Source organism: Megascapheus bottae, chromosome 1 (assembly GCF_031878675.1).
Source record: "Megascapheus bottae isolate mThoBot1 chromosome 1, mThoBot2.hap1, whole genome shotgun sequence".
Lineage (NCBI taxonomy): Eukaryota > Metazoa > Chordata > Mammalia > Rodentia > Geomyidae > Megascapheus > Megascapheus bottae.
In genome coordinates, this window is record NC_143509.1 from 3414817 (window position 1) to 3435871 (window position 21055).

General features: G+C 48.1%; 1 protein-coding gene across 1 annotated transcript in view; it reads right to left on the minus strand.

Annotated features, from left to right (window-relative positions):
* Positions 1-19974, minus strand: part of Ilf3 (interleukin enhancer binding factor 3) — a 37693-nt gene extending 17719 nt beyond the window's left edge. The window contains exons 1-5 of the mRNA XM_090337731.1: positions 19817-19974; positions 2636-2731; positions 1785-1823; positions 1110-1339; positions 829-1006 (exon numbers count right to left, since the gene is read on the minus strand). Of these exons, the coding sequence (XP_090193857.1) occupies positions 829-1006; positions 1110-1339; positions 1785-1823; positions 2636-2638 (450 nt within the window). The 5' untranslated portion in view covers positions 2639-2731; positions 19817-19974. The remainder of the gene's footprint in view (positions 1-828; positions 1007-1109; positions 1340-1784; positions 1824-2635; positions 2732-19816) is intronic.
* Between the last annotated feature and the right edge of the window lie 1081 nt (positions 19975-21055).

Below are 21055 nucleotides of genomic sequence, written 5' to 3' on the forward strand. Positions count from 1 at the left end.
ACCTAGGGTCTAGTGTAAGAAATGGTCAACATGTCACAGGCCATTGTTTTAGACTATAACAAATACATGGCCTTTAAAAAATATTTCTGGAGCTGGGCAACAGTGGCTTATGTCTGTAATCCCAGCTACTCAGAGAGGCTGAGATCTGAGAATCCCAGTTCAAAGCCAGTCCAGGCAGAAAGTCTGAAAGACTCTCATTTCCAGTAAACTACTCAGAAAAAAGCCAGAAGAGGCACTGTAGCTCAAGTTGGTAGAGAGCTAGGATTGAGCATAAAAATCAGGGACAGCACCTAGGCCTTGAGTTCAAGCCCTAATACTGGCAAAAAAAAAAAAAAAAAAAAAAAAAAGAAAGAATACATAGGGGCCAGGAGTTTGGCTTAGTGTTAGAGTGCTTGCTTACCATGCACGAAGACCAGGTTCGATTCCTCAATACCACATGCATAGAAATAAGCCGGAAGTGGTGCTGATGCTCAAATGGTAAAATTCTAGGACAGTGCTCAGGTCCTGAGCCCAAGCCCAGGACTGGCAAATAAATAAATATTAATTGCAAAACACCCTTGATTCTGTATAGCAGGGTGCACAGTGGGCACAGGACCCTCACTAGCTGGCAGTGTCTGGGCACCACACTCTGGTAGCCAACAGGTAACTCACCACAAATGTGCAGTGGCTCTGTGGCATATGCCTGCCACCTGTGAAAAGGGAATATACAGGAGAAGGGCAAAGGCCAACAACTGATACATGACACAGGCTAGTTCCCATCCTCAGCCCCATGTCTTCCATAAGCCCCCCACTGCCTCAGCCCTGAGTCTGTTAGTTGTGGTCACTCACAGCGAGCTGGATGGCCAGGTTGTCCGCCACCTTGTCCAGGAGGGCAGTCGTAGGCTTCTCCTTACAGAGTAGTACTAGTTCCAGATCCAAGTCTCCCTTTAGCAGAAGGCCCTTGGCTACGAGGCCAACCCGCATCACACCCCGGAGGGTCCTGGTCATGTGTTCTGCTTTCTGCTCCCTGAGGGACAAGCAGAGTCTGGTTCAGCAGTGACAGGTGTACCCAGAGAAGCTGGAGCTCCTCAGGAAACTCCACGCTGACCCCTGCCCTGGCAAACACTTACCCAGCCCCTTCTCTGCTCTCATCGTCAGGAGTCGTGTCCATGTTGTCAGACTCCGCGGGCTCGCTGCTGCCCTTCTCCTGCTCATCGATCCAGTCGGACACAGCTTTGAGGGCCCGCTCAGTGTGGGACACCATGTTCTGCACTGCCTCCAACTCCTCTTGCGTCGGATACACCGAAGAATGCTTCGCCATTACATGGCGATCGTCATTCACAAAAATTCGCATTGGACGCTGGAAATGTGAAAACTACACTAAAAATGATGCAAAGAGAGCAAGCAACCCACCACTTATCGCTTAAGCTCCAAATGAGGCACCATCATTCACATAAGACTGTAAGCGTGCCCACTGAGAGAGACTCAGAAGGAGACACCAAAACTTAGCTGCGCTCTCCAAGGATGGGAGAGACAACGTTGTATAGGTTTCTCTAATTTCCATACTACAGGAGTCCCCCTCATCCGTGGGGGTACATTCCAAGATTCCCAGTGGACTCCTGCAGATAATACTAAACCCAGGATAGACTATGTTTTTCCTCTACACACAACTGTATAGTTCAGTTTGTAAATTCAGCACACCAGGAGTGAATCGGTAACTAATAAAACAGAGCGATTCTAACAATACTGTAATAAAAGCTATGTGAATGTGGCTTTTCTCTCTCAAAATAATGTGCTGTACTCACCCTTCTTCTCCTCGTGATGAAGTGGTGCTGATACAAGGCCTACGTGATGAGATGAAGTGAGGTGAATGACGCAGGCATTGTGATGGCGTGCAATTTAAAATTTAGGAATTGTCTATGCTGGAATTTAACATTTTCAAACCATGGAAGACGGCACGTAACTAAAACCGCCGGCAGTGGAGATACAGATAAGGGGGGGAACTACTGTATCTGAATTATTTGACAGATATTGCTTTATAATTCAAACACCCTAATGGCCTGGGCCTATGGCTCACACCTGGCAACACAGGAGGCTGAGATCTGAAGATCAGGGTTCGAAGCCACCCCAGGCAGAAAAGCCTGTGAGATTATTGGCTCCAATTAATCACCATAAAACCAAAACTGGAGCTGTGGCTCAAAGTGGTAGAGCACTAGCCTTAAGCGCAGAAGCTCAGAGATAGGGCCTAGTGAGGCCTGGAATGTAAGTCCCACAATTGCCACCCCCCAAAAAAAGCCTAATAGTAAATGACAGTAGAATTAAACACTGCAGGCCAGCCTTGGCTTGCGCCTGTAATCCTAGCTACTCAGGAGGCTGAGATCTGAGGATTGCAGTTCAAAGCCAGCCTGGGCAGAAAAGTTTTGAGAGATTCCAATTAACCTCCAGAAAATCATAAATGGCATCGTGGCTCAAAGTGGTAAGAGTCCTAGCCTTGAGCTGAAAAGCTCAGGGACAGTGCCCAGGCCCAGGCTTCAAGCCCCACAACCAGCAAGGGGGGACGGGGGAACGGGGGTTAAAACATTTTGGGGAAATGCTATAAACATCTTTGTATATATAAATGAAGAAATATCTACAGTCAAAGAAAAATTGTTCTTACCATTTTTGCTTCTTTCTCTGTAGTGTCCGGAAATCACTTTTGCTTATCTTTTCAAATTCTGACAGATTTCCTTGGTGTTACCAATACTTCAACTATCTATAAGACCAGAAAATCTTTTCAGTCTCAAATATTTCAGAATGAATGAAACATTAGCAGCTATGGGCACTGCCAGCACAGCTATGGGCAGCAAAACACCACAGGCGCTCCCTCACAGAGGGATGTGTTCACACAGCAGGACACATCTCTATTTGTAAGTAACCACTGCCCAGCCAAGACACTGAGTAACAAATCACAACCTCCTTAAATGAAAACATCTGCTTTGCAAAGGCTAGGTCTGACTCTATGTCTAAACTTGCCAGTGCCTGGATCAAATTCAGGGTCCACTGATTATACCCCAAAACTCCATGTGTGTCAATATGCATAAGTACAAATTAGGGCTGGGTTGAAGAACAGTGTCAGGCCCTGGTTCTACTCCCAACTCCAAACGAAAAAGAGCAAAATGATGCATAGCACAAATATATTAACTAGTTTCCAAAAGAAGTTATAGGTAGGGGCTGGGAGTTTGGCCTAGTGGTTAAAGTGCTTGCCTAGCATGCACGAAGACCCGGGTTCAATTCCTCAGTACCACATACATAGAAAAAAGCCGAAAGTGGTGCTGAGGCTCAAGTGGTAGAGCTCTAGCCTTGAGAGAGTCCAAGGACAGTGCTCAGGCCCTGAGCTCAAGCCCAGGACTGGCAAAAAAAAAAAAAAAAAGTTCTGGGTACTAATTCTCTTGGTGCTTGGGGGCCAGAGGCATGGCTAGCAAGTAGAGGTGTGGCTCAAGTGATAGAACTGACAGAACTGCCATGCAAGTGTGACACTGAATCTGAACTCACCTATTGTCAAAACAAAGCAAAACTAAACAAAACAAAACAATGCCAGGCGAAGTGGGCGAGATGGCTCATGCCTCTAATGCTAGCTATTCAGGAGGCTGAAATCTGAGGATCACAGTTCAAAAAAGCCAGCTCAAGCACTAAAGTCCATGAGACTCATATCTCTAATTAACCACTACAAAACTGGAAGTGGTGCTCTGGCTCAAAGGGTAGGGTGATAGCCCAGGCCCAGAGTTCAAGCCCCAAAATCAACAAAAACAAAAAAACAACAACAACAAAATTAATCTTGGTCTCTGAGTCTTGAGAGTGATGCAGGTATAAGAGATGAACGACAGGGGCCGGGAGTTGGGCCTAGTGGTAGAGTGCTTGCCTAGCATGCACGAAGACCCGGGTTCAATTCCTCAGTACCACATACATAGAAAAAAGCCGGAAGTGGTGCTGAGGCTCAAGTGGTAGAGCTCTAGCCTTGAGAAAGTCCAAGGACAGTGCTCAGGCCCTGAGCTCAAGCCCAGGACTGGCAAAAAAAAAAAGAGATGAACGACATAAAAAGGCTTCCATAGAAAGGCCGACCCTCATGACAAGACATATCATCATCATCATCATCATCAAGTGCATAAATTTTGGGGCTCTACTTTGAGGTGGCTGGGATGTTGGAAATTACAAGTCTTCAGGACAAAAGGAGCCGAGATTACAAATCTGCTCTCCAAATAACATGCAGACAACAATCTATTCAATTCCCACCCAGTATGAACAGCCTGGCCACATTGAACTCTTCAGGCGTCCACAATGAAGCCCATCTACATTAATATGCACCCCATGAATCTGTCTGCCTCCCCATAATCATATCTGGTGAGGCCCATTCCTTCCCATCTACATTACTCACAAGCTACCTGGATACTCAACATGGGAAGGCATGAGTTTTGACGACAAACTCTTTTTTTCCCAGTCCCCCAGGACTGCCTTTTTGCTTATTAATTGGAATTTCATGGACTTTCCCTCCCTTACTGGACTTTCTTTTCCAGGCTGGATTCAAACTGCAAATATTGGCCTTCTAGGTAGCTAGGATTACAGGGGTGAGCCTTTGAGGAGGTCCTTAAACTCAAGTCCTTGAGTTTTCTCCAGGCTAGCTCTCTACTGCTTGAGCCACAGCACCACTTCCAGCTTTCTCTGTATATATGGTACGAAGGAATCGAACCCAGGGCTTTGTATATGCTGGGCAAGCACTCTGCCTCTAGGCTACCCTCTGGGCCCCTTGAAGACAAACTCTGATATAGTTGCTCAACACTATCATTTCCCACAGTGTTTCAGGAATTGGAATCGCAAATTTCCAAGTTCTACATTAAACCATAACTTCTAATCATAGGATACAGTAAGGAAGGAGAGAGAGAAAGGGAGTTTGGTAGAGGAAGAACATGGAATGGGACAGACAAATGACTCACACTGGGACAGTGTGGGACCTTCCACACAGACATGGAACTATGTGATGAGCAGCACTACCCGTGTGGCCAGGACAGTTCCCGTGGACTTCCCTGTGTGCTACCCTCTGCAGCAGACCAAGAAAACTAAACAGGTCCACATCAAGCAGGTAGCACAAATCCCATGGGTCCTCCAATGTGGCAACATTTATTCTGACAAGGTCTACATCACTAGGCTGCTGAGAGTTAAACTGCAAGTAAAGGGGGGGCACGGCCACATGCAGGCTGCATTACATTTGTTTTCCTTAGGGCAGGATAGTAAGCAAATGATGCTATGTTGTGTCTCAAGGCCTTCTGTTGTGTGTGCCTGAACTGGGAACTGAACTCAGGGACTTTCTCTCATACTCGGCTTTTTCACTCAAGGCTTGCATTCTACCACTTGAACCACATCTGCTTTTTTACTTATTAATTGGAATCTCATGGACTTTCCCTCCCTGGCTGGACTCTCTTTTCCAGGCAAATATTGGCCTTCTGGGTAGCTAGGATTACAGATGTGAGCTATCAGTGCTGGGCTTTCCTTTCTATCAGCTTGACACAACCTATACAAAGGCTTATAAATGTTCATAGCTGGGGGCTGGGAGTTTGGCCTAGTGGTAAAGTGCTTGCCTAGCATGCACAGAGACCCGGGTTCGATTCCTCGGTACCACATACATATCAAAAAAAAAAAAAAAAAAAGCCAGAAGTGGTGCTGAAGCTCAAGTGGTAGAGCTCTAGCCTTGAGAAAATCCAAGGACAGTGCTCAGGCCCTGAGCTCAAGCCCAGGACTGGCAGCAAAAAAAAAAAAAAAAAAATTCATAGCTGTTGAGGCTGGGAAATGTCTAGTTGATGTCTAGTTGAAAAGTTCCATGACAGGCTTTCTTCCCTTCCATATGACATAAATTTAAGTCAAAGCTCAGAAAACTACCCGCAGCCAGGGACATGAAATACTACTGAGCAAATGGTGGAAGAAGTCAGCTGTGGTTAACTGCCACCTTGTCTGTATTATCTTTGTTGGTCTCATCAATCTACTCCAATTTTTTTTGAGTACATGGTCCCTAAGGCTTGAACTCAGGGCCCTGTCCCTGAGTATCTGTACCTTGAGCCAAACAGCTCAACTTCCAGCTTTTTGGTGATTAATTGGTCTGGAGACAAGAGTCTCACAGGCTGACTTCAAACTGCAATTTCTCAGACCTCAGTCCTCTGAGTATGACTACCAGAAAAAGTCACTGGTGTCCATCCTACTCAACAAGTATTTATCACACACATCCTGTTTCTTCCATGACCTGCAGTTCAATGCTGGGAATGCCAGCCAAGGCAGATGAGTCCCTTGTTTCCAAAGAGTTGGCCATACAGCATGCCCTACAGCAGGAAATGCTTCCCTGGTCTGCCAAGGAACTGGAAGTCTGAGCTGCACTAAGGACACAGCTCCACCTCCATCTGCCTGCCTCTACTGCAATTAGGAATGGCCAGCCTCCACAAGCAAGGCTCCAGGCTGCTAAGACCTTTGCATCTGGAGGGCTGTGGAAGGGTCCCTCAAGCAGAAACTGCACCAGGTGGGCCCAGGCACACTTAATAGCACACAGGACATGGCAGCTAACTTCTGAGGGCTTTGCTGAGACAACTACAAACCTAAAAGAATACTTCTTCCAGCTATATAAAATTCTAGAATAGCAAAATAATAATTAATGAACAAGAAAACTTCAGGAGAGCAATGATAGACTGTGGCAGGGGACACCCGGGAAAAGCCCAACAATGCTCTCTGTGGAGCAGCTTCAGGACATTCAGTGGCAGAGACAAAGTCTGTGTGTCACTTCAAATAGAAAGAGGACCACAGCCAGGCATGGTGGTACACACCTGTGATGGAGTCCCAGCCTGCAATCTCACTTCCCAGAAGGTAAAGAGACAGGCCAGTCTACATACACATCAAGATCCTGTCTCAATCAGTTATCCAAAAGGATGAACAGAGCCTAACCTGAACAACATAAGTAGACTTAAATGTCAACAGCACAACCGAGGCTACAATTATAAGCTCATTGTAGAATGCTTAACACCTGTTTCATATATATCATCATTTTCATAAAACATAATTAAAACAAATTCAATATGTTAAATTTTACCTGAATACATAAGCCCATAAAGATACTCCTAAGCCCGGGCACAGTAGCTCACACCTGTAATACTAGCTAATCAAGTAGCTAAGATTTGAGGATCAAGGTTCAAAGCCAGTCCAGGCACAAAAGGACCCAGACTCTTATCTCCAATTAAGCTCTAGAACATGGGAAGTGGGGCTTGACTCAAGGGTAGGGCGGTAGCCTTGAGCTGCAGAGCTCTGGGACAGAAGTGAGGGAGATGGGGTACAATGTATGTACGAATGGAAACGTCAATGAAACTCCCCCATGCAATTAAACTATGCTAAATCAAAAACAAAAAAAAACTTAAGGAGGGTGAGGAGTTTGGCCTAGTGGTAGAGTGCTTGCTTAGCATGCACGAAGACCCAGGTTCAATTCCTCAGTACCACATACATAGAAAAAGCTGGAAGTGGTGCTGTGGATCAAGTGGTAAAGCTTTAGCCTTGAGAAAGCCCAAGGACAATGCTCAGGCCCTGAGTTCAAGCCCCAAGACTGACAATAATAACAATAACAATAATAATAATAATAATAATAATGAAATTTTATATATAAGCTTAACTGGGCGTGGTGGCTCAGGCCTATAATCCTACCTACTCAGGATCTCGATTCAAAGCCAACCTGAGCACTGTGAGACTCATCTCCAATTAACCACTAGAGAACAGGAAGTGGCACTGTGCCTCAAGGGCGATAGGTAGCTGAAGAGCAGAGAGACAGCACCCCAGGCCTAGAGTTCAAGCTCCATGACCAACACCCTCCCCCCCAAAAAAAAATAGAGGAGAGAGAAAAAAGAAAAGAAGGAGCCAGAAGTGGCTTTGTAGCTTAAATAGTGGAGTGCTAGAGTAGTAGCCTTGAGCAAAAGAAGCTCATGGACAGTGCCAGTCCCTAAGTTCAAGCCCCAGGACTGGGAAAAAAAAAAAAATGCCAGGCAGGCCAGTGACTCATGCCTGCAATCCTAGCTACTCAGGAGGCTGAGATCTACAAATCATGGTTCAAAGCCAGCCCAGGCACAAAAGTCTATCACTCTTATTGCCATTGAACCACCAGAAAACTGAAAGTGACACTGTGGCTCAGGGATAGCACCCAGGCCCTGAATTCAAGCCCCACAACCAACAGACACACAGACACAGACACAGACACACAAAAGCAAAACAAACAAAACAAAGCAAACAAACAAACAAAAAACCCTTAAGGGTTAGGAATGTGGTTTAATCGTAGTATTTGCCTGGCAGGCATGAAGCCCTGGGTTCCATTCCTTATTACCATATACACAGAAAAAGCCAGAAGTGGTACTGTAGCCTTGAATACAGAGAGGCTCAGAGACAAGAGCCCAGGCCCTAAGTTCATTCCCAGAACAGGCCAAAAAAAAAAGGGGGGGGGGCAGGTCTACCCTGCTCACTCCTTTAATCCTAGCTGCTCAGGAAGTTGAGGTCTGAGGATCACAACTGGAAGCCTGTCAGGCAGGAAAGCCCATTGAAGTCTTCCCTCTAAGCATCCAAAAACAAGAAGTAGAGCTGTGGCTGAAAGTGGTAGAACACTAGCCTTGAACAAAAGAGCTCATGGACAGGGCTCAGGCCCTGAGAAAAAAGGAGGCCTACTTCACCCCTAGGTGCAGGGATCCTAAGGACAGTGCCTACCAGGCAAGGATGGGAGAGCCATAGAAATCCGCCCTTCCAGCTGGGCAGGGTTGCTTATGCCTGTAATCCTAGCTACTAAGGAGGCTGAAATCTGAGGGTCGAGGTTCAAAGCCAGCCCAGGCACAAAAGACTCTGAGACTCTTATTTCCAATTATTAATCACTGGAAAACTGAAGTGGCTCAGCGGTAGGGCGGCAGCCTTGAGCTTAAGAGATCAGGGACAACATTCAGGCCCAGAGTTCAAGCCCCACGACCCACAAAAAAGAAAAGAAAACCGCCCTTCCATGCTGGGGAATTAAGAATGAGAATCACTCCACCAAACATGCCCTTGCCTCTAGTGAACACATACATAGGTAGGTTTCAATCTGCCACATTCACTGGCTTGTCTTAGAGACAGCAGGCAAGCTGCCATCATTCTCTTCTGACAGGCAGGCCAACTGAGAACCATTGAGGTGACTCAGTGGACAAATACTAGGCTCAATGGCCTGCCTCCAGTACACTCATCCCAGACCCATTTCCAACAGACTAGATCCAGACAACATCCCCCTCCCCTGGAGTAGGGAGTTTTACTCTGCCAAGGGCCATTTAGATATTAACAACATTGTCAGTGGGCTATATACAATTATCAACACAAGCAGCCAGCCACCAAGATGCATGTGTGTACTCCATCATCTATCGAATGATTTAGCAAGCCCCAGAGGCTCATGGGCAGTCTCACCCCTCCCCACCACCACCACAGATGAAGACTAGAGGAAGCTAGGCACTAGCTGCTCATGTATGTAATTCTAAGAGATGGAAATCTGAGGATATCAGTTTGAAGCCAGCTCGGGCAGACAAATCCTTGTGTGTGTGTGTGTGTGTGTTACTCTTGAGGCTTGAACTCGGGCAGACAAATCCGTGTGTGTGTGTGTGTGTGTGTGTGTGTGTGTGTGTGTGTGTGTTACTCTTGAGGCTTGAACTCAGGGCCTAGATGCTGTTCCTGAGATTTTTTGCTCAAGTTGAGTCACAGCTCCATAGACCTTTAGTGGTTAAATAGAGAAGAGTCTCGTGGATGGACTTCCCTGCCTGGGCTAGTTTTGAACCATAATCCTCAGATTTAACTTCTCCTGAGTAGCTAAGATTATAGGCCTCTAGGGCCTATCTATGTCCCTGAGCCTTTTTCACGAAAGGCTAGCACTACCACTTCAACCACAGCTCTGCTTCTGGCTTTTGTTAATCAACTAGAGATAAGGGTCTCATAGACTTTCCTGACCAAGCTTAGCTTTGAACCTTGATCCTCAGATCTCAACCTACTGAGTAGCTAGGATTACAGGCCTAAGTATAGGTGTGGCTCAACTGGTAGAGCTTTGCGAAAAAAGCCAAGCATGAGCACAAGATCCTAAATTCAAGCCCCAGTACCTGTATCAAAAAAGGAAATAAATAAATAAGGCTGCAGGCACACCTTCAGCTCAAGTGGCAGAGTACTACTTACCCAAGCAAGCCAAGCAACTTTGAGGCACTAAGTTCAAACACCAGCACTGGCCAGAGAAGGAAAGAATTATTATCTCCACTCAAACCATTGTTTAAAAAACGGGAGCAATTCTGTCTTTGCAAGACTATAAAAGCAGCCTCATCTGTTTCTATATGAGCCCAGATCTGCTATCCAAACCCCAGCCTTGAACATTAACTAGTCACAAACTGACTAGGAGTCTTCACGAGAGAGCAGAAACGCTTCCCAGAGAATTTTATGGAGTAACAGTGCTATGAGAGAAGCCCGTGGATCCCACCTTAAACATAACCCTCCACTATCTCCTGCTAACATGCTTGGAATAACAGCTGCTCCTGTGACCTCTGTCATGACTACATCCTGGATGGCAGCAGCACAGCCCCTGTGCACAGACTGGAAGCAGAATCTTAAACAGGCCTTCCCTGTGTTTTTGGATGTTCAAACATGCAGGGATCAGATCTTGCTATTTGTTCCTGAAACAATCAACCCACAGCAGGATACAGAGTTGAGGTTATGCCACAAAATCTTATGCCTGTGCTGTGCCTGTGCTTTGTTGATCTCTCTCTAAGAGAGAAGAGGAAGGCACTTGCTGCTAGAAAAACAAACAAACGTGTCAGGGGCCAGGAGTGTGGCCTAGTGGTAGAGTGCTTGCCTAATATGCATGAAGCCCTGAGTTCCATTCCTCAGTACCACATATACAGAAAAAGCCAGAAGCTGTGCTATAGCTCAAATGGCAGACTGCTAGCCTTGAGACTCTTCCTCTATTTTTGAAGTCAAAATATTTTTTCTAAAGCAAACATGGTAATTTGCACATGCTCTCTCAGCACTGGGGAGGCTAACAGAAGAATCCTCAGGCCAACATGGACTTTGTTACAAAGCAAGAATAAGGCCAGGTGTGTTAGTTTGTGACTATAATCTGACCTACTCAGGAGATAAGAGATGGGAAGACCTCAGTTCCAGGACAGAGCAACAAAAAATTATCAAGAAGCAGCTAGCTGGGCATGGTGGCTCATATCTGTAATCCTAGCTACTTAGGAGGCCGAGATCTGAGGATCAAGGTTCAAAGCCAGCCTGAGCACTAAAGACAGATTGCGAGACTCTTATCTCCAATTGACCATTAGTAAACCAGAAGTGGGGCTGAGGCTCAAGGGGTAGGGGCAGTAGCCTTGAGCTAAAGAGCTCAGGGACAGCGCCCAGGCCCAGAGTTCAAGCCCCATGACCCCACACCCTCAAAAAATTATCAAGATGCCCATCTTATCCAACAGCTAGATTATAGTAGTATGGACTTAGTTATCTCAACCCGATGAAAAACTTAAATGGGAGGACTGAGGTCCAGGCCAGCTAGGCAAAAACTAGAAACCCTTACCCAAAAGTAACTTAAAGTAAAAGGGCTGGGAACATAGTGGAAAGCATGTCTAGTAAGTGGTAGGCTTTAAGTCCAGTTCCCATCTTCCCCCATACCTGCCCCCCCAACTCACAGACCGGAGATATAAGTTCAGTGGTAGAACACTTGCCTAGCATGCATAGGGCCCTTGGTTCAATTCCCAGCATGAGAGAAAAGTCTTTCCACTCACAAAAACATAACGTAACATATGATAATTAAAGAAGTTTTCCTTTGCATGACAAAAGTGTGGCACTGATGCCTCACGCCTGTAATCCTAACTACTCAGAAGACTCTAATCTGAAGATCACGGTTCAAAGCCAGTCTGGGAGAAAAAGTATGGAAGGCTCTTAGCTCCAATAAACTACACAGAAAAAGCTGGAAATGGACCAGGAGTTTGGCCTAGTGGTAGAGTACTCGTCCAGCATGCATGAAGCCCTGGGTTCAATTCCTTGGTACCACATATACGGAAAAACCTGAAAGTGGCATAGTGGCTCAAGTGGCAGGGTGCTAGCCTTGAGCAAAGTGTCCAAGGACAGTGCTCAGCCCCAGTTCAAACCCCAGGACCGGCCAAAAAAAAAAAGCATAAATAAATTTTAAAAAATGGTACGAGGAGTGTGGCCTAATGGTAGAGTGCTTGCCTAGCACGCATGAAGCTCTGGTTCAGTTCCTCAGTACCATATACACAGTAAAAAACAGAAGTGGCGCTATGGCTCAAGTGGTAGACCACTAGCCTTCAGCAAAGAGAGCATCAGGGATAGTGCCCTGAGTTCAAGCCTTAGGATTGGCCAAAAAATAAGTAAGTAAATAAATAGCCCAAAGCAACTCTCCTATTCTTGGTTCAGTCGCAATGCCTTCCAATCCCCTGCCTCTTGAGCCCTGGCCACCATCAATCCAACCACTATTTGTACTTGCCACTTCAAGAACATCAGAGAGAGGGAGTGTTAGGTGGGGTGGCTCAGCCTGTCATCCTAACTACTCAGGAAGCTGACATCTAAGGATCTTGGTCCAAAGCCAGCCTGGGCACTAAAGTCCATGAGACTTTTATCTCCAATTAACTATCAGAAAATCGGAAGTGCTGCTGTGGCTCAAGGGATATGGTGGTAGCCTTGAGCTGAAGAGCTCAGAGACAGTGCCCAGGCCCAGAGTTCAAGCCCCACGGCTGACATTAAAAAAAAAAAAAAGTCAGAAGGGGGACTAGGAATGTGGCTTAGTGGTAGTAGAATGTTTGCCAAGCATGCATAAAGCCCTGGTTCAGGGACACTGCCCAGATCCTGAGTTTAAGTCCCAGGACCAGAAATTTAAGAAAAGAAGGAAGAGGAGGAGGAGGAGGAGAAGGAGGAGGAGGAGGAGGAAAGAAGAAGAAATGGGCTATAATTACTGTCCACACTGATTCCCTCCTCTAAAGATATCTTGTGGTGCAGGCACGGTGGCTCACACCTGTCATCCTAGCTACTCAGGAGGCTGAGATCTGAGGATCACGGTTCAAAGCCAAGCCAACCCCGGTCAGTGAGACTCTTTATCTCCAATTAATCACTAGAAAATGGGAAGTGGGGCTGAGGCTCCAGGAGTAGGGTGGTAGCCTTGAGCTAAAGAGCTCAGAGACTGTGCCCGAGCCCAGAGTTCAAGCCCGGAAGACAAACAAACAAAAAAATCTTGTGGCCTACCCACAAACATAAAGTGTCCCCTCTAAGACATTTTGCCAGGCTCTAGTGACTTAAGATTTTTGGGGGGCGGGAGGGGCAGGTAGTACTAGTGTTTAAGCTACTAGGCTGGTAATCTACCACTTGAGCCACAGGTCTAGCCTTACGATTTCCTCCTCCTTCTTTTTTGTTAATCACTCATGAGGATCGAACTCAGGGCCTGGACATTGTCCCTGAACTTCTTTGCTCAAGGGTAGCGCTCCAGTTTTCAGATGCATTCCAGGTGAGCACTCTACCACTAGGCCATGCTCCCAGCCCAGTTTAAATATTTTTTAAATGAATTATAAATGTGCAGTTTCAACCTGCATGAAATCCAAGTGTATCAATGAAGAGCAAACTCAACCAGTAACATTTCATTCTCTAAAACTAGACATCTAGATTAATGGACATTACAAAGTGAGTGGCCAAGAAAAGCTTGATAAGTACCCAAACACCACCTTACCCCTGAGGCTTGAACCATAACCCACATGAAAATAAACACAGGTGTTTGGCAGGTTCAAAAAAAACTGTCATGGACTCCCATATGCCAGAGAACCCCTTTCCACAAATCATCAAAAATTATTAGGGACAGCACCTAGGCCCAGATTTCAAGCCCCATGATCCACAATAAATAAATGAATAAATAATAAAATCTAAAGCCCAGTGCTGGTGGCTCACACCTGTAAGCCTAGCTACTAAGGAGGCTGAGCTCTGAAGATCACAGTTCAAAGCCAGCCTGGGCATGGAAGTTGGAGAGACTCTTATCTCCAATTAGCCACTAGAAAGCCATAGGTAGTGTGTGGCTCAAAGTGGCACAGGGCTAGCCTTGAGCTGAAGAGCTCAAGAACAGCACTCCGGACTGGAGTTCCAAGTCCCACAACTGACAATAATAATAAAATAATAAATCTAGAGTAAAATTTTACATGTTAATAATGAAAGGCTCTACATGAATTTAACTTTGTAACTAAATGATTGCTGGTGATCATATATGCTCACAAGAAAATGGCTTTTCCACAATGAATGTATGCTTTATTTTGTGCAGAGTAACATTTTAAGGGCTCAGATTTGGCACACTGGGACAGCGCCTGAGGCATACCTGGGTTCCAACCCTAACCAGAAACAAACAAAACTACAGGGAGCTATACTTTCAGTGTATTCATTTAGACATTTTAGGAGAAGCAATAAATATACGAATATATTTCAACTGGACGTCACTCACAAGACATGGAACACGTCAGATACTTGTAAACCTGTAAAGGTTTCTTACAATGGATCATCTACAGTGTGTTTTAGAAAAATCTAGTAAGTGGTAACAAATTTTAATATCATTAGCAATTTTTTTTTAAATCATTACACTAGGCTGCCATGGCATGGCTCAAGTAGTTTAGCCCTTTACTAGCTAATATGAGGCCCTGATTTCAAACTCCAATAATACCATCTCTCCCCACCCCATCCCACCCCCCCCCAAAAAATGTCCCATCCCTAGAGGCTCAAGCTTGTAATACTAGTTATTCAGGAAGCTGAGATGTGAGGATTAAGGTTCAAAGCCAGCCTAGGCACAAAAGAACCTGAGACTCCAATTAACCAGGAGAAAACAGGAAGTGGGGCTTGGCTCAAGGGTAGGGTGGTAGCCTTGAGCTGAAGAGCTCAGGGACAGTGCCCAGACCCCCAGGCCAAGTTCAAGCCTCTAGACCTACAAAAAACAACAACAACAACAACAATAACAACAAAAAAACAACCATTCCTGTCAAGGCACTGTCTCTAACCTCTAATTCCAAACCATAAGAAACAATAATCATTTCTGCCTAGGTGTTTGGTATGATAAAGTTAACACCAATCTGGAGAAGCTAGAAAATCCTATTCCCTTCCTTTTCCTTCTCAGATTCAAAAATTCACTGTGCTGCTCACTCAGGAGGCTGAGATCTCAGGCAGGGAAGTCAGCAACATGCAATTAACCACCAAAAAGCCAGGAGGGAAGCTGTGGCTCCAGGGTAAGAATGCTAGCATTAGCCACGTGCAGTGGCTCACACCTATAATCCTAGCCACTCAGGAGGTTGAGATCTGAGGATCAAGGTTCAAAGCTAGCTCAGGCACTGGGCACTAAAGATGGGCACTACAGACTCATCTCCAATTAACCACTAGAACATGGGAAGTGGGGCCATGGCTCAAGGGGTAGGGCCGTAGCCTTGAGCTGAGAAGGTCAGGGACAATGCCCACGCCCTATGGCACCATCCTCACCCCCCCCAAAAAAATGCTAGTCTTGGTCAAAACAAAAACACAGGGAGGGCTGGAATGTGATTTAGTGGCAGCGTGCTTGCCTAGAATGCATGAAGCCCTGGGTTGGATTCCACAGTACCACATACACAGAAAAGGCCAGAAGTGAAACTGTGGCTCACGTAGTAGAATGGCTAATCTTGAGCACAAATGTTTAGGAACATACCCAAGCCCTGAGTTCAAGCCCCAGGACCATTGCATGCACGCATGCACTTAAAGATTCACCAAGCATGGTGACATAGATTTATACTCCCCACCACTGGGGAGGTTGACACAAGAGAACCTCCAGCTTTAGTTCAGCTTGGGCTATATAGCAAGACCCCGTCTCCAAAATAAACACAGGGGCCTCAAGTTTGGCCTAGTGGTCAAGTGCTTGCATGGTATGCAAGAAGACCCAGGTTCAATTCCTTGGTACCACATATTTAGAAAAAGCTGCAAGTGGTGCTGTGGCTCAAGTGATAGAGCTCTAGCCTTGAGAAAGCCCAAAGATAGTGCTCAGGCCCTGAATTCAAGCCCCAAGACTAGCGGGGGGAAGAGGGGACATTGCAAGTTTGGGAGTCACACATTCTAATACTAGGTAACGTTAACCTTCTCTCAAAACTGTGCAAGGTGAAAAAACTTGCTGACAAAATCTAGTAGAATAAACAATTCCAAGAAGTATAAACTCAAGTTTCTTAGGGACTAGAATCATTCCCCTTTGGGCCAGGAAAGATGACGAGGAACTGAAAGGAAGGTAAAAAGAGTAACAGGGAGGCACTGGGAGTTTGGCCTAGTGGTAGAGTCCTTGCCTACCATGAACAAAAAACCTGGGTCTGATTCCTTGATATCACATAATTAGAAAGAGCCGGAAGTGGTGCTGTGGTTCAAGTGGTAGAGCTCTAGCCTTGAGAAAGCCCAAGGGACAGTGCTCAGGCCCTGAGTTCAAGCACCAGGACTGACAAAAAAAAAAATAGTAACAATTAAAAAATAGAGTAAGAAGGAAAGCCAGGTGACAGTGGCTCATGTCTACTATCCTAGCTACTCAAGAGGCTGAGGTCTAAGGATTCCAGTTCAAAGTCAGCCCAGACAGGAAAAATCTATAGAGTCAGGGCTGGGAATATGGCTTAGTGGTAGGGTGCCTGCCTAGCATGCACGAAGCCCTAGGTTCAATTCATCAGTATCACATAAACAAAAAAAGGTGGAAGTGGCTTTGTGGCTTAAGTGGTAAAGCTAGTATTGACCAAAAGAACTCAGGTGGAGTGCTGAGAACCTGAGTTCAAGCCCCAGGACTTGCCAAAAAAAAGAGAAAACTGCCCCAGCCCAAAGAAAACTTCTAAAGCCCTTATCCCGTAAACATTTCTAACTTCCATATCTTGCTAATGCCTTGAGAAAAACAAGATGCTATATACTGCTTACCCAAAGTAAAGCAGTCAACTGACAGGCTTTTTCCAGCACTGGTGGCTTCTGGTTCTACCTGGAGGCCTAATCCAGTGAATTGAGAAAAAGACTGCTGAGTGTGGTGGTTCGTACCTGAAATCCTGAAACTCGAGTTCAAGGCCAGCCTGGGCAACATAGTGATGGCGTGTATCAAAAGTTTCAAGGGGGGCCAGGAGTGTGGCCTAGTGGTAGAGTACTTGCCTAGCATGCATGAAGACCTGGGTTCCATTCCTCAGTACCACATATATAGGAAAAAACAAAAGTGGTGCTGTGGCTCAAGTGGCAGAGTGTTACCCTTGAACAAAAAGTGTCCCGGGTCAGTGCTCAGGCCCTGAGTTCAAGCTTCAGGACTGGCAAAAAGAAAAAAAAGTTTCAAGGGATGAGGAAGGAAAAGAATGTTGGAGGTGGGCTTAGTGGTATAGAGCTTGCCTAGCACACAAAAAACCCTGAGTTCGATTCCTCTGTACCATAATAAACAGAAAAAAGCAGGAAGTGGTGCCGTGGCTCAGGGGCAGAGTACTATAGTCTTGAGAAAACCCAAGGAGAGTGACCAGGCCCTGAGTTCAAGGCCCAGAACTGGCACCAAGGACAGTGCTCAGCCCTGAGTTTAAGCCCCTGCACTGACCAAAAAAAAAAAAAAAAAGAATGTTGGAGGTGATGAAAGAAAGGAGGCAAGGGGCCCGTTGCAGTGGCTCATGCCTATAATCCTAGCTACTAGCTAGCTACTCAGAGAGATCTGAGGATCACTGTTCAAAGCCAGCCCGGGCACTAAAGACTGTGAGACTCTTATCTCCAATTAACTACTAGAAAGCCAGAAGTGGCACTGTGCCTAAAGAGCTCAGGACAGTGCCCAAGCACAGAGTTTCAAGTCCCACAACAAACAAACAAACAAAAATAAGAGGCAAGATATAAGAAAAAAAAAACCCACATCTGTGAGATCTTTAGCTGTTCTTGTCAACATGGTATGTGACAAAAATAATTTAAGAAAAATAAGGAGCAGCCTTAGACTCATGTACAGAAATCCCAGCCTATGGAGCCCTAATACTAGAAGAAACTAAAGGAGAAACAAAATCTGCAGAAAACTAGGCACTTCTCAGCCCCAGGCTGATCCAAGTTCCCAGAAGATAGGGAAACTGATAAGTAAATGCCAAGTGCTGGCAAGGCTCAGCCTGGCAGTGATTCCCCAGCCTCCAATCTCCACTAGAATCCTTCAGACAGCAAAAGGACCTACACAGATTCCATTCCCAAATCCCAGAGGATGCAAGCTACACTAAGCCAAGAAACAGCTGAGAGGTGGATCAAAGGATAAGGGCAGGAGCACTTGTTAAGGTCCTGACACCTCTCCTCTGACCCTTGCCAGCTGTGAATCAAACTGTGGTGCCCACACTTCATTCAAAGCCCCAAGTGGCTGTGTTAGATCTCAGGCCACACGGGAAGGCAGGACAGTGGAGGTTCCCAATCACCAATACTTAAGAACCTAAGATCCTGAGGTTAGTCCACAGTAGTAAAGAAATAAAAATAAGGCCTAGTTGATAAGAGTGCTTGTCCAGCATTCATGAAGACCTGAGTTTGATTCCTCAGTACCACATATATAGAAAAAGCCAGAAGTGGTGCTGTGGCTTAAGTAGTAGAGCTCTAGCCTTGAGAAAGCCCAAGGACAGTGTTCAGGCCCTGAGTTCAAGTCCCAGGACTGGCAAAATAAATAAATAAAAAGGCTGCCCACTGTTGCTGTTACAGAAACAGCAACTTGTCAGCAGCTTTGAATACACCGATAAGAATTTGACAGCAACCATGCCAATCTTGAGAACCTGACCGCAATCTCGTATAAACTGAGAAAAACCGCTAACTTTCCCCCGCGTTCTGGACATGGCACAAGGGGGATACGGGAAGATTATCCATGACCCACGTCCATCATCCAGGCAGAGAGCAAACAAGAGCACAGAGCTCGAGTCTCCATCCATTACTTTTGGACATCAAGGTCGAAAAGACGTTGCACGCCACCCGCATTTGGGTCTCAATCCGGCAGATCCGTGGATCCTCGGTGCTGGCGCCACATCCCCGTTGGGGGTGAGTGTGTCAATACCAAACAACCCGGGAGAAACACTTAAGATCAGTGAGGAGCGAAGACACGGGCAAGTTTCAACCCTCGCGAGTTTGGATCTGGATCGGGAGACCTCTGCAGGCTGACTTAAGGAGGGTTTCCCAGGGAGAAGGGGTGGTGGCGGTGGTGGTCAAGTCCGTCCACGCTGGCGAGCACAAAGGAGGAGCCGGTTCCCGCCCCGGGAACCTGGGACCCTCCAGGAACACGCGGGGAGCGCGGACTGGGACAAAGAGGAGGAGGCAGGAGAGGGGGTCGATCCCCGCCGGCGCCCGCGGGATGCTCCGGACCGACCCGAGGGGGGTGTGTGCGCCAGGCACGTGCGCGCGTGCGCGGGGCCCAGCAACAGACAAAAGCCCGGCCCGGGGGAGGCGGCGGCCGCGGGTCCGGAGCGCGCGCACCCCCCACGAGAGGCACCGCCGCGGGCCGAGGGGCCACGTCGGGGGGGAGCGGATGCGCGCGCACCGGGGCCCTCGCCGCCGCCGCCGCCGCCGCGCCGCCATTTTGTTTCCTTGGCACAATGGGGCCAGAGTTAACGGCCGAGCGCGGGAGAGAGGCTGGCGAAACCCGGAGACGAGGGGAAGGATGCGACGGTCGGGGCCGAGGGGACCAAACGGAGACGACGGCTACGGCACACGGACGACAGCATCCTTGTCACCGTCACCCCGCAGCCGGGAACCCGCGCAAGAGGAGAACGGACGGAGGAGGGGCTGAAGCGGGGAGCCGGGCCCAGCCGCCGCCACATTGACGTTTTACCTTGTCGGCGACCCCCTTCCCCAACCGCGGCGGCCGTCACCGCCCTCCTGTCACAGCCCACCGGGGGTCTTCCCCTCACAAGCCACGCGGTACAGCGCTGGGCGGCCGAATCCAACTGCAATGGCGAGAAGAGGAGGAGGAGCCGGGGCCGGGGGCGAGCGGGCGGGCGAGCGCGCGCCGGGGAGGTGCGGGGGACACGTGACCGGCCGGAGCTCCGCCCCCCCGCGGCTTCACGCTGCGGGTTGACGCAAGCGCGGCCTAACTGGGAGGGCGGGACCAAAAGAGAAGCAGGGGCGGGGTGGGAGGGGCGTGGCCTGAGAACGCGACTCGAACCTCAGCGTGGCGTAGCGGATGACGTCAGTCCCTGTTCGGCCCCCTTGGCGCGGCTTTGCTTTGGTCACGTGACAGGAGCGACTACCAAAAAAAAAATCCCTTCCCCACGTGACAAGGACTCTGGCAATCTTCCTTTCAATCTATTGGTGGCCTTACGTCACGTGGTAAGACCCCCCCTCCCGCTTTATTTTTTTTCAATGGCGGTTTCGTGACGCAGGGTGAGGGGCGGGGCCTACAGGCGTCTGCGCGTCAGTGCGCCTGCGCCGGCTCCGTCTTACGTCACTCGGACGTTGGCGGAAGTGCGCGTGTGCACGGCACGTGCGGCGGCTCTGTCCAGCGGAGGCTCGTTCCCCGGCGGGCCGCACGGCGTCCGCCGGATGTGTCCGCCGAGGACCCGCCGGGCCGAGCCGCAAGTCAAGGCTGGGACTCGAGCTCCAGTTCGTCGGTGAAGCCCCGGGTCTGGAGCCGGCCGGGGCGGGGACGCCCGGCCGCCGCCTCCGGGACCCTCCGTGTCAGCCGGGGGAAGCGAGGCCCAGGCCAGCGGAGATCACAGGGCTGCCGAGCCAGCCCGGGCGGGAAGGGCCGCGAGCCTCTCCATCCCCAGTCCACCACCGAGGAGCCGCCGACGGAGCTGCGGCTCGAGCGGTGAGAACAGACACCCGGGCCCCGAGCTCCAGCGCCAGGACGCAGCACGCGTCTGCTAGATCCAGCGGCCTGGCGAGAGGCAGCCCTGCAGTTTGCAGATGTCAGCTCCTCCCGTTGCCCGGGCTAGCCGCCTCCTCGTCACTTCTGCCTCTGCCTCCACAGGCTCGGGTACTGAGTGCGGTGTCGCGGTGCCATACCCCACACGATTTTTGAGGGGTCACGTATGCACAGCCTATAGATTGGGTACTGTGAACAATTCAC